Genomic DNA, 12,207 nt, shown 5'->3' with positions numbered 1-12,207 from the left:
CATACTTCGCTCGCAGTTACTTCAATCCCGCAAAACGACCCCCAAGAAATAAATCTTTTAGTGTCCTAATTCCTTTCTCCTCCCATCTTTGAAAATTTCCATCAGATTTCCCTGGTTCAAATCTATGGTTCCCCCGAATCGGCATTTCTCTTGACGCTGCCCCCAACCCGAAGTGCTGTCAAAACTGCCTCCAAATTCTCAACAAAGCTATTACTAACAGACTCCCTGACTATCTCCCCGGGGCCGTCGGGAGCGGCACTATCGCTAGCGCCTTTAATCCCAACCCCCTACCCAAACTCTCCTCCATTTTAATCCATTGGGAGTCAACCCCTCTGACCCAGCTCCGTACCTTCTCCACATTGGCCGCCCAGTAATAATACATCAGGTTCCGAAGACCCAAACCCCCTGCCTGCCTCCCTCTCTGTAGCAGCACCTTTTTCATTCTGGCCACCTTCCCTCCCCATATGAACGAGGTAATCATTCCTTCAATCTCTCTAAAAAATGCCTTTGTCAGGAAAATCGGCAGGCATTGAAAAATAAACAGGAATCGCGGCAGCACATTCATTTTAACCGCCTGTACCCGACCCGCCAGAGGGAGACCATCCCACCTTGCCAGATCAGCTTTCACCCTCCCCACCAAACTAGAAATGTTCTACCTACGGAGCCCTCCCCCAATCTCAAGCAACCTGCACTCCCAGGTATCTAAAGTGAGTCCCTGCCTTATGGAATGGCAACCCGCTCACTCCTGCCCCCACCTCTGGCCGAGACACCACAAAATATTCATTCTCGTCTAGATTTAATTTGTACCCCAAACCCCTGAAGCAGCTCCAATATTCCCCCTATGGTCACACTTGGTTCCGACACGTATAATAAGTCATCAGCATACAAGGACACCCTATGCTCTATCCACCCCCAGCACTTTCCCTTTCCATACCCCCGAACTTCTTAATGCGATGGCCAATGGCTCAATCACAAGTGCAAACAGCAAGGGGGGGGGAAGACAAAGGACATCCCTGCCAAGTCCCACGGTGGAGAGGAAAGTATTCTGAGCTAATGTTATTTGTGCGGTTACAGGCCCTCCGCTCCTTATATAGTAGCTTTACCCAGTCCACAAATCTGGATCCAATTCCAAACCGCTCTAGAACTGCCATAAGTTCTACCCAATGCCACAACCACCTCTGTTTCCTTCCCCTCTGCCGGTGCCATAACGACGTTCAATACCCTCCTAATGTTCGGAAACAGCTGCCTCCCTCTCACAAACCCCGTCTGATCTTCATCTATCACCTTTGGGAAGCACTCCTCCAACCTACCCGCCAGTACCTTCGCCAATATCTTTGCACCCACGTTTAAAAGTGATATGGGCCTATACGACCCACACTCCGTCGGGTCCTTATCTTTCTTAAGTAACTAAGTAACAGGGAAATCGATGTCTGCCCCAAAGTTTGTAGTAACACCCCCTTTCACATCGCCTCCTCTTCAGCGGTACCAGCTTATTTTTGAATTTTTAAAATAATATTCCACCGGAAACCCATCCGGCCTTGCCACTTTCCCCGACTGCAACCTCCCAATCGCATCTTTTATCTCCTGCTCCACTATCGCCCCTCTAATGTAGCCCTGTCCCCCTCTCCTAACCTCGGGTACTCCAGCCCATCTAGAAATTCCTGCATCTCCCGGCCTCCCCCAGGTGGCTCTGACCTGTACAACCTCTCATAGAATTCCTTAAAGTCCTTGTTAATCTGATCTGGAGCTACCAGCAACTTCCCTGCCCTGTCCCGCACCTGGACAATTTCCCTTGCCGCAGCCTCCCTATGGAGCTGACCCGCCAACATACGCCCCACCTTCTCTCCATGCTCGTAAACTGCCCCCTTGCTCGCCTCAACGTACCGCATTCCTGGTAGATAGTCGGTCAAAGCTCGCCTGGCGTTCCTTCCTCTTTTCCAACTGCGCTTGGTCCCTATCTTCTGCATACCTCCTGTCTACCTCCAGCATCTCATCTATTACCCTCTGACATTCCAACCTCTCCTCTTTGTCTTGACCAGCCTTGAACAGGATCACCTCACCCCTCATCACTGCCTTTATAACCTCCCAGACAACCGACTTTGACACCTCACCCGTGCAGTTAAAACCTACATATTCCTTGATTACTTTTCAATTTTGTCACAGAACCCGCGGTACTTGTTGTGTTTGTTGTTTCTATAAATGCCTTAATAAAATATTTTTACAAACAAAATGGCCACCGCCAGTAACTTTGTCAAGCCCAGAGTAGAATACCTGTCCCACCCATCCCTTTTCCAACTTAACTGATCCTTCACCTGGAGATGTGTCTCCTGTAAGAAGTTCACCTCCTCCTTCAAACTCCTCAGGTGCGCAAAAACCCAGGACCTCTTAATCGGCCCATTTAACCCCCAGATGCTCCACATTACAATTCTTACTGGAGACTCACGCCTGAACTCCCCTCTACCATCCATCGTCATCTCCCTCTGGCTCTGCCTCCTGGAATGCCATTCTAAATCCAAGATGCCCCCCACTTTGTCTGTGACCACACACAGTCTCCAACTCTGCCACGTCGCATTCCCCCCACCCCCACCACCTGGCCACCTCTCCCGATCTCCTCCACCACCTCACCTCCATCACCAGCATTACCTGCCAGCGAGGCAGCTTCTGCTTGAAGGCCCGCCACCACCCAAAGATAAAGAACAACCAAAGTCACAGACCACCCTGTGATGACATGCATAAGTAATCATGTAAATAGTGATCGATATGACCTCCAACCAGCAGGTGGCAGTAGAGAACAACCACTTTACCTCGGGGAGCCTGGAGATAGTTGTCGTATTGGATAGTCACATTTGTAGTAGCTCTTAGAAAGTTTATAACAGTTAGTAGATTTTGATAATTTTCTTATGGTTATCTAATCCACGTTATTGTTTAAAATAAAACATTTTTAAAAATATATATTTTATTATGGTGTATATAATTTTCAAGAGGAAAAAGAACAACAGAACAGATAACACCCACCCAACCAACAACCAAACCCAGACAACGTGGCTTACATACACAGTTCCCCAACAAAAAAACATTTAACTAGTCACGGACTAGACGGTCTCCAAAGCACTTATTCCGACCGGCCAAGCACCAGAACTTAACAACCCCCTCAAAAAGAAAAACATCACAAGACAGTGGAGGGAGGGGGGCAACCCCCGTACAAACTTATAACTCCCCGAAGTACAATAATATAAACAAACTAAAGAAAAGAAAACCCCCCACCCCCTGGCAAGACACAACAATCATAACCTCCAACCTTTACAGATGCAGCTCCTCCATCTCACACCAACTCTCAGTTCTCGCCCAGTTTTTGATCCCTTATAAAGTCATTAGCCTCTTCTGGTGCTTTGAAATAGTACTCCCGGCCTTCAAAAGTGACCCATGGTATCGCCGGGTACAACACCACAAACCAGATATGCCTTTGGTACAACACCGCCGTGGTCCTGTTGAATCCTGCAAGCCTCTTTGCCAACTCCGCACCAATATCCTGATATATTCGGACATTGTTCCCCTCCCATTCACAGTCTTGCTTCTCCCTGGCCCATCATAGGATCTTTTCCTTCTCCACGAATTTGTACATCCACACAATCACCAGCTGCTCTCGGCCTCTGTCTTTAAGACCTGTGGGCCATGTCCACCTCTGGGTGCTTATCCAGCACTCCCTGCTCCACCAGTCTGGCTCACATCCTTGACATGTATTTTGTGGCGCTTGTTCCTTCCACACCTTCTAGCAACCCCACAATCTGTAAGTTCTGCTACCTGGATCTGTTTTCTTGCTCATCCACCGTCACCCTCAGCAACTTGCATAAGTCCCCCAGGACCCCCACCTCCAAGGACACAATCCAGTCACTGGTCAGACACCATCGTCTCCACCGCTTGTATTTTCATCCCTTGTGCCTCAAGGCACTTCTCTACACGGTCCATCGATCCTCGCTGGTGCTGATGCTCCCTTGATAGCCTTCGACCAATCCCCATACATCGCCTTCCTTTCCTGTCGAAATTCATCTTCTTCTGTGTATTGTTCCAATTTTAGTATATGTGCTGCCGAAGCAAGCACTGTCAAAATCTATCTTTGATGAAGGCCATCAACTGTTCCATCTGGGACTTTCCCCACTGGCATTGACCCTTCCCCCTCTGCCATATTGACAATTGCTGCTGCACCACAGGTCCCCTCCAGTTCCTTAGCCAGGTCGTTGACTGTTTTTTTGCTGGGTCTGGTAGCCAGTACACATCCCAATCCTGGGGAGAACCTCTCCCTCTACACCTTTTGCACCAAATCCTGCCAGTGCTACATCACTAACTGGTATAAAGTGCCCAAACCAACGCCTTCGAGCCGGAGATGCCCTGTGTGCAACCACACACTCCATGGCCGCCACCGGAAGTCCCCAACATTGGATGTTATTTGGGAACAAGGGGCATCTCAGAGTTCAGGAAACATAGGTACTTGGGAACAAACAGGTAACTTCCTGTAACACTGTGTGTATAGCCATCAGCAGAGTTAAGTGTACTGTTGTAGTGTATTATAGTCCTTCTGATTGTGCGTTAAGTTTTAAGTTAATAAATATTCTTTTGATCACAAAACAACCAGACTATTCCTCCTTTACATATCTTTTCTTACAGTATACCAAATTAGAAATATTCACCACTAAGAACCGGTGTTCCAAATTATCCTTCAGGCTTTTGAGATACCCTTGTATTTAACATCAGTGGTGTTCTTAACAACACAAAGCAAGATTTGTTGTTAAATCAAGGTGAAAGGACTTAGAAAAAGTTATCTTCAAAATAAGCAAGCAACTATCAAACCAGTCAGGAAAATATTTAAAAGCAAACCTATTGCACTGAGCAGGCATTAATCAGCAGTGATGTTTAAAACTGATGCCTCACTCTTTTTTAATATTATCCATACCATCACTGGATAAAATGGATTTATGGTTCCTCACAAAATGTATTTTTTTCCTTGGTGCATTCTGCTGTCTGAAACAGAACAGCCACCACCCAGTCCAGAAAACATTTGGTCACATACCTGCCACACTGAGTAGGCAAAATCAAGGTCATAGGCGCTAATTAAAATATCATCATCAAGCATCAAGACAGCTGTAAAAAAGGGAAATCACATGAAAATGTTGCTTTATAATCAAACAAATAATTCTACAATAGATTTAGATAATAGTTCACAAAAATATTCCAAAAGGATCAAGGAGAAAATGCAAGTATTTGAAATACAGAAGTACAGAAGACCATTTTCCAAAAAGTTGGTCTAGTTTACACTGGTCTCAGTTTGATTTACTCATCAATCAATCGATCTCGAATAACGACGAATCAGGGGCGAAATTCTCCGACCCCCCCGCAGGGTCCCGTGAAAATCCTGCCCCCGCCGTGGCCGGAATGCTCCGCCACCCGGGAATTGGCTGGGGCGGGAATCGCGCCGCACCGATCAGCGTGCCCCCCGTGGCGATTCTCCGGCCCGCGATAGGCCGAAGTCCCGCCGCTGAGAGGCCAATCCCGCCGCCGTGGTTTCAATCACCTCTGGTGGCGGCGGGATCGGCGGCGCGAATGGGCCGATCGGACCCCAGGGGGTGCCCCCACGGTGCCCAGGCCCTCGATCGGGGTCCACCGATTGGCCGGCGGGCCAGTGCCGTGGGGGCACTCTTTTTCTTCCGCCGCTGCCACGGCCTCCACCATGGCGGAGACGGAAGAGAACCCCCCTACCGCGCATGCGCCGGAGATGACGTCAGCGGCACCTGATGCACCGGCGCATGCGCGAACTGGCAAAGGTCTTTCGGCCAGCCCCGGCCGGCATTCATCAAAGGCCATTGGCGCCGGTTTTGGCGCCAGTCGGCGTGGCGCCAACCAGTCCGGCACGGGACTAGCCCCCAAAGGTGTGGAGAATTCCGCACCTTTGGGGCGGCCCAACGCCGGAGTGGTTGGCGCCACTCCACTACAGAATCCCGGCCGAGAATACAGGAGGGAGATAGAGAACCTAGTGGAGAGGTGTAGCGACAACAATCTCTCTCTCAATGCCAGCAAAACTAAAGAGCAGGTCATTGACTTCAGGAATCAAATTACTGTACACACTCCTGTCAGCATCAACAGGGCCGAGGTGGAGATGGTTAGCAGCTTCACATTCCTAGGGGTGCTCATCTCCAAAAATCTGTCCTGGTCCACGCACGTCGACACTACCACCAAGAAAGCGCAACAGCGCCTATACTTCCTCAGGAAACTAAGGGAATTCAGCATGTCCATATTAACCCTGGCCAACTTTTACAGATGCACCATAGAAAGCATCCTATCTGGCTGCATCACAGCCTGGTATGGCAACTGCTTAGCCCAGGACCACAAGAAACCTCAGAGAGTCGTGAACAACGCCCAGTCCATCACGCGAACCTGCCTCCCATCCATTGACTCCATTTGCACCTCCCGCTTCCTGGGGAAAGCGGGCAGCATAATCAAAGACCCCCCCCACCCGGCTTACTCGCTCTTCCAACTTCTTCCATCGGGCAGGAGATACAGAAGTCTGAGAACACGCACGAACAGACTCAAAAATAGCTTCTTTCCCGCTGTTACCTGACTCCTAAATGACCCTCTTATGGACTGACCTCATTAACACTACACCCTGTAAGCTTCATCTGATGCCAGTGCTTATGTCGTTACATTGTATACCTTGTGTTGCCCTATTATGTATTTTCTTTTCTTCCCTTGAACTTAATGATCTGTTTAGCTGCTCGCAGAAAAATACTTTTCACTGTACCTCAGTATCCGTGACAATAAACAAATCCAATCCAACCCAATCTTTGCTCTAGAAATGCATTTGCTTTTTGAACACATTTATACTCCCCATTTAATGGCCTCCTGCGACATCAGTTTTTGTTTAGTTATTCGTTCACGAGGCGTGGCATCACTGGCAAGATCAGCATTTATTGCATCTGTCTAACCTTTTTACGTAAAAGGTTTTTGCCCTGCTTACTCCAAACTATCTAAGCCTTAACTATATTTTCTTGTTTTTGGATCTTTCACCATAATGAAAGAATTTGTTTGAATTAACTTTTGTTAATTATAATCATAATATTGAAAACACAAGTTTGGTGACCTTGAACCCACTTCTGCAAAAATAAACACCTCAACATCACCAACTATTTCTCAGAAATTAAGTTAAAAGAATATGAAAACCAGATGTGGACTGTAACTGAGGAAAGATTAGAAAGACACCTTTAGAGAGGGAGTCCAATGCAAAGTTTTCATTGAACACAAGTTACAAAAATACACTCTAATATAGATTTAAGAGCACTGGGGAAAGAACAGGTAAAAACCAGATGCAGCTAATTGAGCCCAACAGTAACATAATAGTGTTTTAACATTTCACAAAACCTTACCTTTGGTTTCCAGTTCCAGAATCGGCTCCAGTCGGTTCCGCATTCTATTCACAGTCTGTTCCTTAAAAATAACAGGGATGGGATGTGGTCCCAGTGAATCCCACAAGTCTTTTGGGACTTTTATTCCAACGCTATTCCAAACCACAATGATTTTGTGTAGATTTGGAATGGCCTGATAATGATTCAGCAGTTTAAGAAGCAGGTCTGTCCTGTTGTAGGACTGCATGATAATGGTGAAGGAATTTTGAGCATCAGTTCTCTGGTAAACCTGCTCCCTACGGTCAACAACAGCTCCACTTTCCACAACTTTGGGCAATAACATGGTCAGAGCAGCTCCCACAATAAAGACAATTAGGACAGCCATCACTAAATAAGAGGGAAGTGTTCTGCCACCAAACAGTCGCCTTGTAAATCTGTGGATATCAAGTACAATATTTAAAATAATTGAATGGTAAATTGTGCAGGCTCCTAACCACCCATCTGCTGCATCCAAGATAAAATTCCTAGATCTCTTACCATTTTGCTGAAAGACAAAGAGAACATAACTAATACAATATAAAAAAACATTATGGATAATAAAATTTTACTTATAAAAATATCTTAATCCTATTCAGCCACCATCATCAAAAATTAAAATATAGGAATATGTTATAACAGCGGTTCCCAAACTTTGGATTGCAAGGTCCCCCTCTTCCATGGCAACAATGGTGATTGTGGAGAGGGCACTCTGGTAGGACAGCCCTGAACTCACTGGATTGATGCTGAGAAACAGCAAAGGGGTATATGGAGAGCTCAAAATGCCGTTTAACCTTAGGAAGCACTTCCATTGGTGAATGCCGAACAGACCTGGGATGTTTATGTACCAACTTGGCACAGGCCAGGCATACACCCAGTCACTGTGTAGGAAAATCGAGGAAGTCATGTGGCTGAGCCATGAAGGTGAGTGGAAGTTTCAAGAAGGCAGTTCATCACAAACCTCTCAATGGCAAGTGGAGGTGAGCAATAAAAGGTCCATTAAATATAATTTTTAAATGGTCATAGCTCAACTCGGGGTCAAGTATGACAACAAGATTGTGAACAGTCTGGTTTAGCTTCAGACAGTTGCTAGGGAGTGAGATGGGATTAGTGATGAGAGAGCTTGTGGTGGAGGCTGAAGACAATGACTTCAGTCTTTGTAATATTTAAAGGAAATTTCTGCACATCCAGTACTGGATGTCAGAAATGCAGTCTGATAATTTAAAGACAGTGGAGGTGTTGAGAGGTGTGGTGATGTAGAGTTGGGTGATCTCATTATTTGTGGAAAGTGACACTGTTTTCAGATGATTTTCCAAATGAGCAGCATGTATTTGAGAAATAGTAGGGGGCAACAGATAGATCCGTTTGGGGGGGGGGGGGGGGGGGGGGGGGGACAGCTGAGGTAACAGTGCACAGATGGGATGTGAAGTAATTGCAGCCAATTCTCCGATTACAATTAGACAGAAAAGAATAGATTCAGCATCTTTTGGCAGGCTGTTTATAAAGAGAACTCTGATGGACTGTTATGGAACTGAAACATTAACACTGCTTCTGTCTACATAGATAGTATCCGAACTGTGAGTGCATTTTCAGTTTGTGAAAGATTACCATCACCCTGTTCTCACCCAACATCCACACGTGTTCCAGCAGGAGTGGCTGTGCTGTCTAGTTGAAATCACTGACCAGCCACAGCTTGGGTACAATGAAAGTTTCAACCACAACAGACACGAAGTGCATTTACTTGTCTTGCATGAATGAGAATGCAAGGCATTTTCTACTAAAGCTAGTGCAGATGGCTGAAACAATGTAAACTGTAGCCACACTTGGACATAGAGCTAGTTTTATTGGATGACCTGGAGGGGCGAAGCTAAGTAAAGCATAGAAACCAGAGTTTACACAGCTTAAGTTTTGTTTTGTTTTCAGTGGCCGAGTACATAAAGCAATCATTGACTTATCAAGCCGCCATAGTTCCTCTACCTGAATTTCATATTTGTTTGAAAATAAGCTTTCAAAGAAACATGGCTTGTTGAATTGGGATACAAGCAATCAAAACCACCCAAGACGTGAAAATGGATAAATATACTCAGGTTATGTACAGGAAAAGCAAAAAAGGAATAAAAATCGTGGGGCTTATTGATCGACATGGATGCGCAGCAATTAGTTAGAGGCCAGACCCTCTCAACATAGCCGACATTTGCCGTCTCTCTGCAGCCGCCCAGCAGCCTCGAGAGCAGGCCTCAGCACCGCGGCCCGCGTCCCTTAAACCCGCTCCTCTGATCTTGAGGAACGGCGAGAACTTCATCAGTGACAGGCCGGAATCTCGAGCTGGAGGGAGCGATGTTACAACATCGCAAAACCGTGTCCGCGGTTCTCACCTCATTGCAGCAGCGACCCCAGGTCTATACTCTCTGCCAGCGAGGCGACTGCCCACCTGAGCCGGCAGCGCGCACGCGCGACAGCCAGCGGGCGCGGGAGTCTCACCTGGGCCGACAGCGCGCACGCGCGTCAGTCAACCCCCCAGGTATCTCACCTGAGCCGGCAGGACGCATGCATATTCCATCTCAATTCCCAATTCAGTTTTTCCAATTTAGTGTGGCCAATCCACCTACCCTGCACATCTTTGGGTTGTGGGGCGAAACCCACGCAAATGGGGGGGGGGGGGATGTGAAAACTCCACACAGACAGTGACCCAGAGCCAGGATCGAACCTGACCTGGGCGCTGTGGGGTAGCAATGCTAACCACTGCGCCACCGTGCTGCCCATTCCACCTCAATTCCAACTTCAACTTCTTTGTTAAACTTCATGGAGTAGTTAGACCACAGGAGGCCATTTGTGACCCAATTCAAGAGCAACTCACCTTTCAAATTCCCTTTTCAAAGGCATGATTGAATCTGTCTTCATCATACTTTCAGACAGCACATCCGCTATGTAAAAAGGGGGTTTCTCATGTCTCTGTTACTTCTTTTCTCAGTCACCTGAAATCAGTATCTCCTTTCAATCCTTCACACTTCTATGCATTGAATTTCATCTGCTATTCATCCACTCATGCAACCAGACTGCCTCTGTTCTCTTTAAGTATCCATACAGTTCATAGTAAAAATACATAAATCACAATTTCACACTTAGATACAGTTCACAGACAACAAAGTTATCTGCAGTGTATCGTGGACACATAATATTATTATTATTTAAGTATATATGTTTCATTCTTTGTTATAGTTTTGTAATCCCCTCAAAGAAGTGGCCACTGTTGTCTAATCTTTGGTGAGTGACACTTCAGCAACCTAATGCATCCTTCTTGGTTATTTTAGAAAAGACAGGTGACTAATCTTAAACAATGAATGGAAAGTTATACTGGAAATACCTAAACCCATCATTTAGCTACCCATTTAACTTTTCATTGGGGTTCCAGGTTTTGTCAGGGGAAATTTGGAGAGGTATTTCTCCTAATAATATTGCCCCAAGCAAAATTAACCAAACCAAAATTGTTAACAATATTCTGTGATTGTACCTGTGGTGCTTCATCCATCCTTATCCTTCTCCGACATTTCATTTATTGTCCAACTCTCTTGGATCGTCCTTGCTTGGTTTCTTTTCTACCTTGCCATTGATAGCTGATGCATCTCCAGCAATGGCTTCTCTTCCACCCCTGCATCATTAGCACTCTCCAAGAAACTATTTTTGCACCCCTTCCCTCTTCATCGACATGTGTTCCTCAGCGACAATAGTAACTCCTCCTCAGTTAAACCTGCAATTACCCAATGAACCAATGAACTACTGTGATTTTCACAAAGTTGCTTCTTAGAAAATGTAAAATGGATGCATTCAACGTTAGGAAATCTATTAAACTTCATTGCAGTGTGCTTGTGACAATAATAAAGATTATTAGAGTAGAAATGATACTGGCTCAGACAATTTTGTTTTCTGGTTCCTTTGGCTCTGATCATTAAAACATTTAGGTTTAATCCTTTTGTTTATTGGCTTGTCTTTTTTTGCTTTCTGTGTTGTAAATGACTGCTTTCTCGAGCACAAAAAAACATGTGTGCTACCTATGAGTAAAACTCAGAAAGTTACTACTGGACTAGTAATCCAGAAATCCAGACTAATAATCCAGAAAGCAGGAGTTTAAATTCCACATTGGTAGTTTGGGAATTAGATTGGAATCAATAGCAGGTAACAGTAAAAGTGACCATGAAGCTGTTTAATTGCTGTAATACCTCAACTAATTCATTAATGCCCTTTAGAGAGGATGATCTTTGTGATGTAAGAGGCTGCAATCCATAAGATTTATCTTAATTGTATCTGTCATTTTACATGTAATTTATAGTTTATATTTGACAATTTTCCTGTTAATTCATGGTTATTGTGGATGTTGGAGTATAGGACAGATGGTATAAAGTGTTTGCTTTGTTGACTCTTGTACAGTAAAATTCTCCTGATTTAAATCATAGAATTCTGAGGCTTTATTCTTTTAGTAAATAACTGGAATTTTGAATTTAATCTACATTAAAACAAAATACAGGTCTCGACTGAGATCAGAACAATCCCTTCCCATGGTGTGATGTTCAGAACTGAATGCACTACACTAAATGGGTCCAACTTGAGCCTTATATAACTATAGCATAACATTTAACTCTTTGCTTTCCAATCACCTTGAAATAAAACCCCAAATTCCTATAGCCATTTATTTTTTAAAATAAATTCAGAATGCCCAATTCATTTTCTCCAATTAAGGGGCAATTAGGTGTGGCCAATCCACCTACTCTGCACAATCTTTGGG

The 12,207-nt window shown here is 45.3% G+C and overlaps 1 protein-coding gene across 1 annotated transcript in view; it reads right to left on the bottom strand.

The window, feature by feature from the left end:
• Positions 1–9,896, bottom strand: part of extl2 (exostosin-like glycosyltransferase 2) — a 31,696-nt gene extending 21,800 nt beyond the window's left edge. Inside the window, exons 1-3 of the mRNA XM_038794749.1 lie at positions 9,803–9,896; positions 7,413–7,825; positions 5,066–5,136 (exon numbers count right to left, since the gene is read on the bottom strand). Coding sequence (XP_038650677.1) covers positions 5,066–5,136; positions 7,413–7,825; positions 9,803–9,807 — 489 coding nt within the window. The 5' untranslated portion in view covers positions 9,808–9,896. The remainder of the gene's footprint in view (positions 1–5,065; positions 5,137–7,412; positions 7,826–9,802) is intronic.
• Between the last annotated feature and the right edge of the window lie 2,311 nt (positions 9,897–12,207).

Source organism: Scyliorhinus canicula, chromosome 4, assembly GCF_902713615.1.
Source record: "Scyliorhinus canicula chromosome 4, sScyCan1.1, whole genome shotgun sequence".
Lineage (NCBI taxonomy): Eukaryota > Metazoa > Chordata > Chondrichthyes > Carcharhiniformes > Scyliorhinidae > Scyliorhinus > Scyliorhinus canicula.
This window is presented reverse-complemented; position numbering and strand designations above follow the sequence as displayed.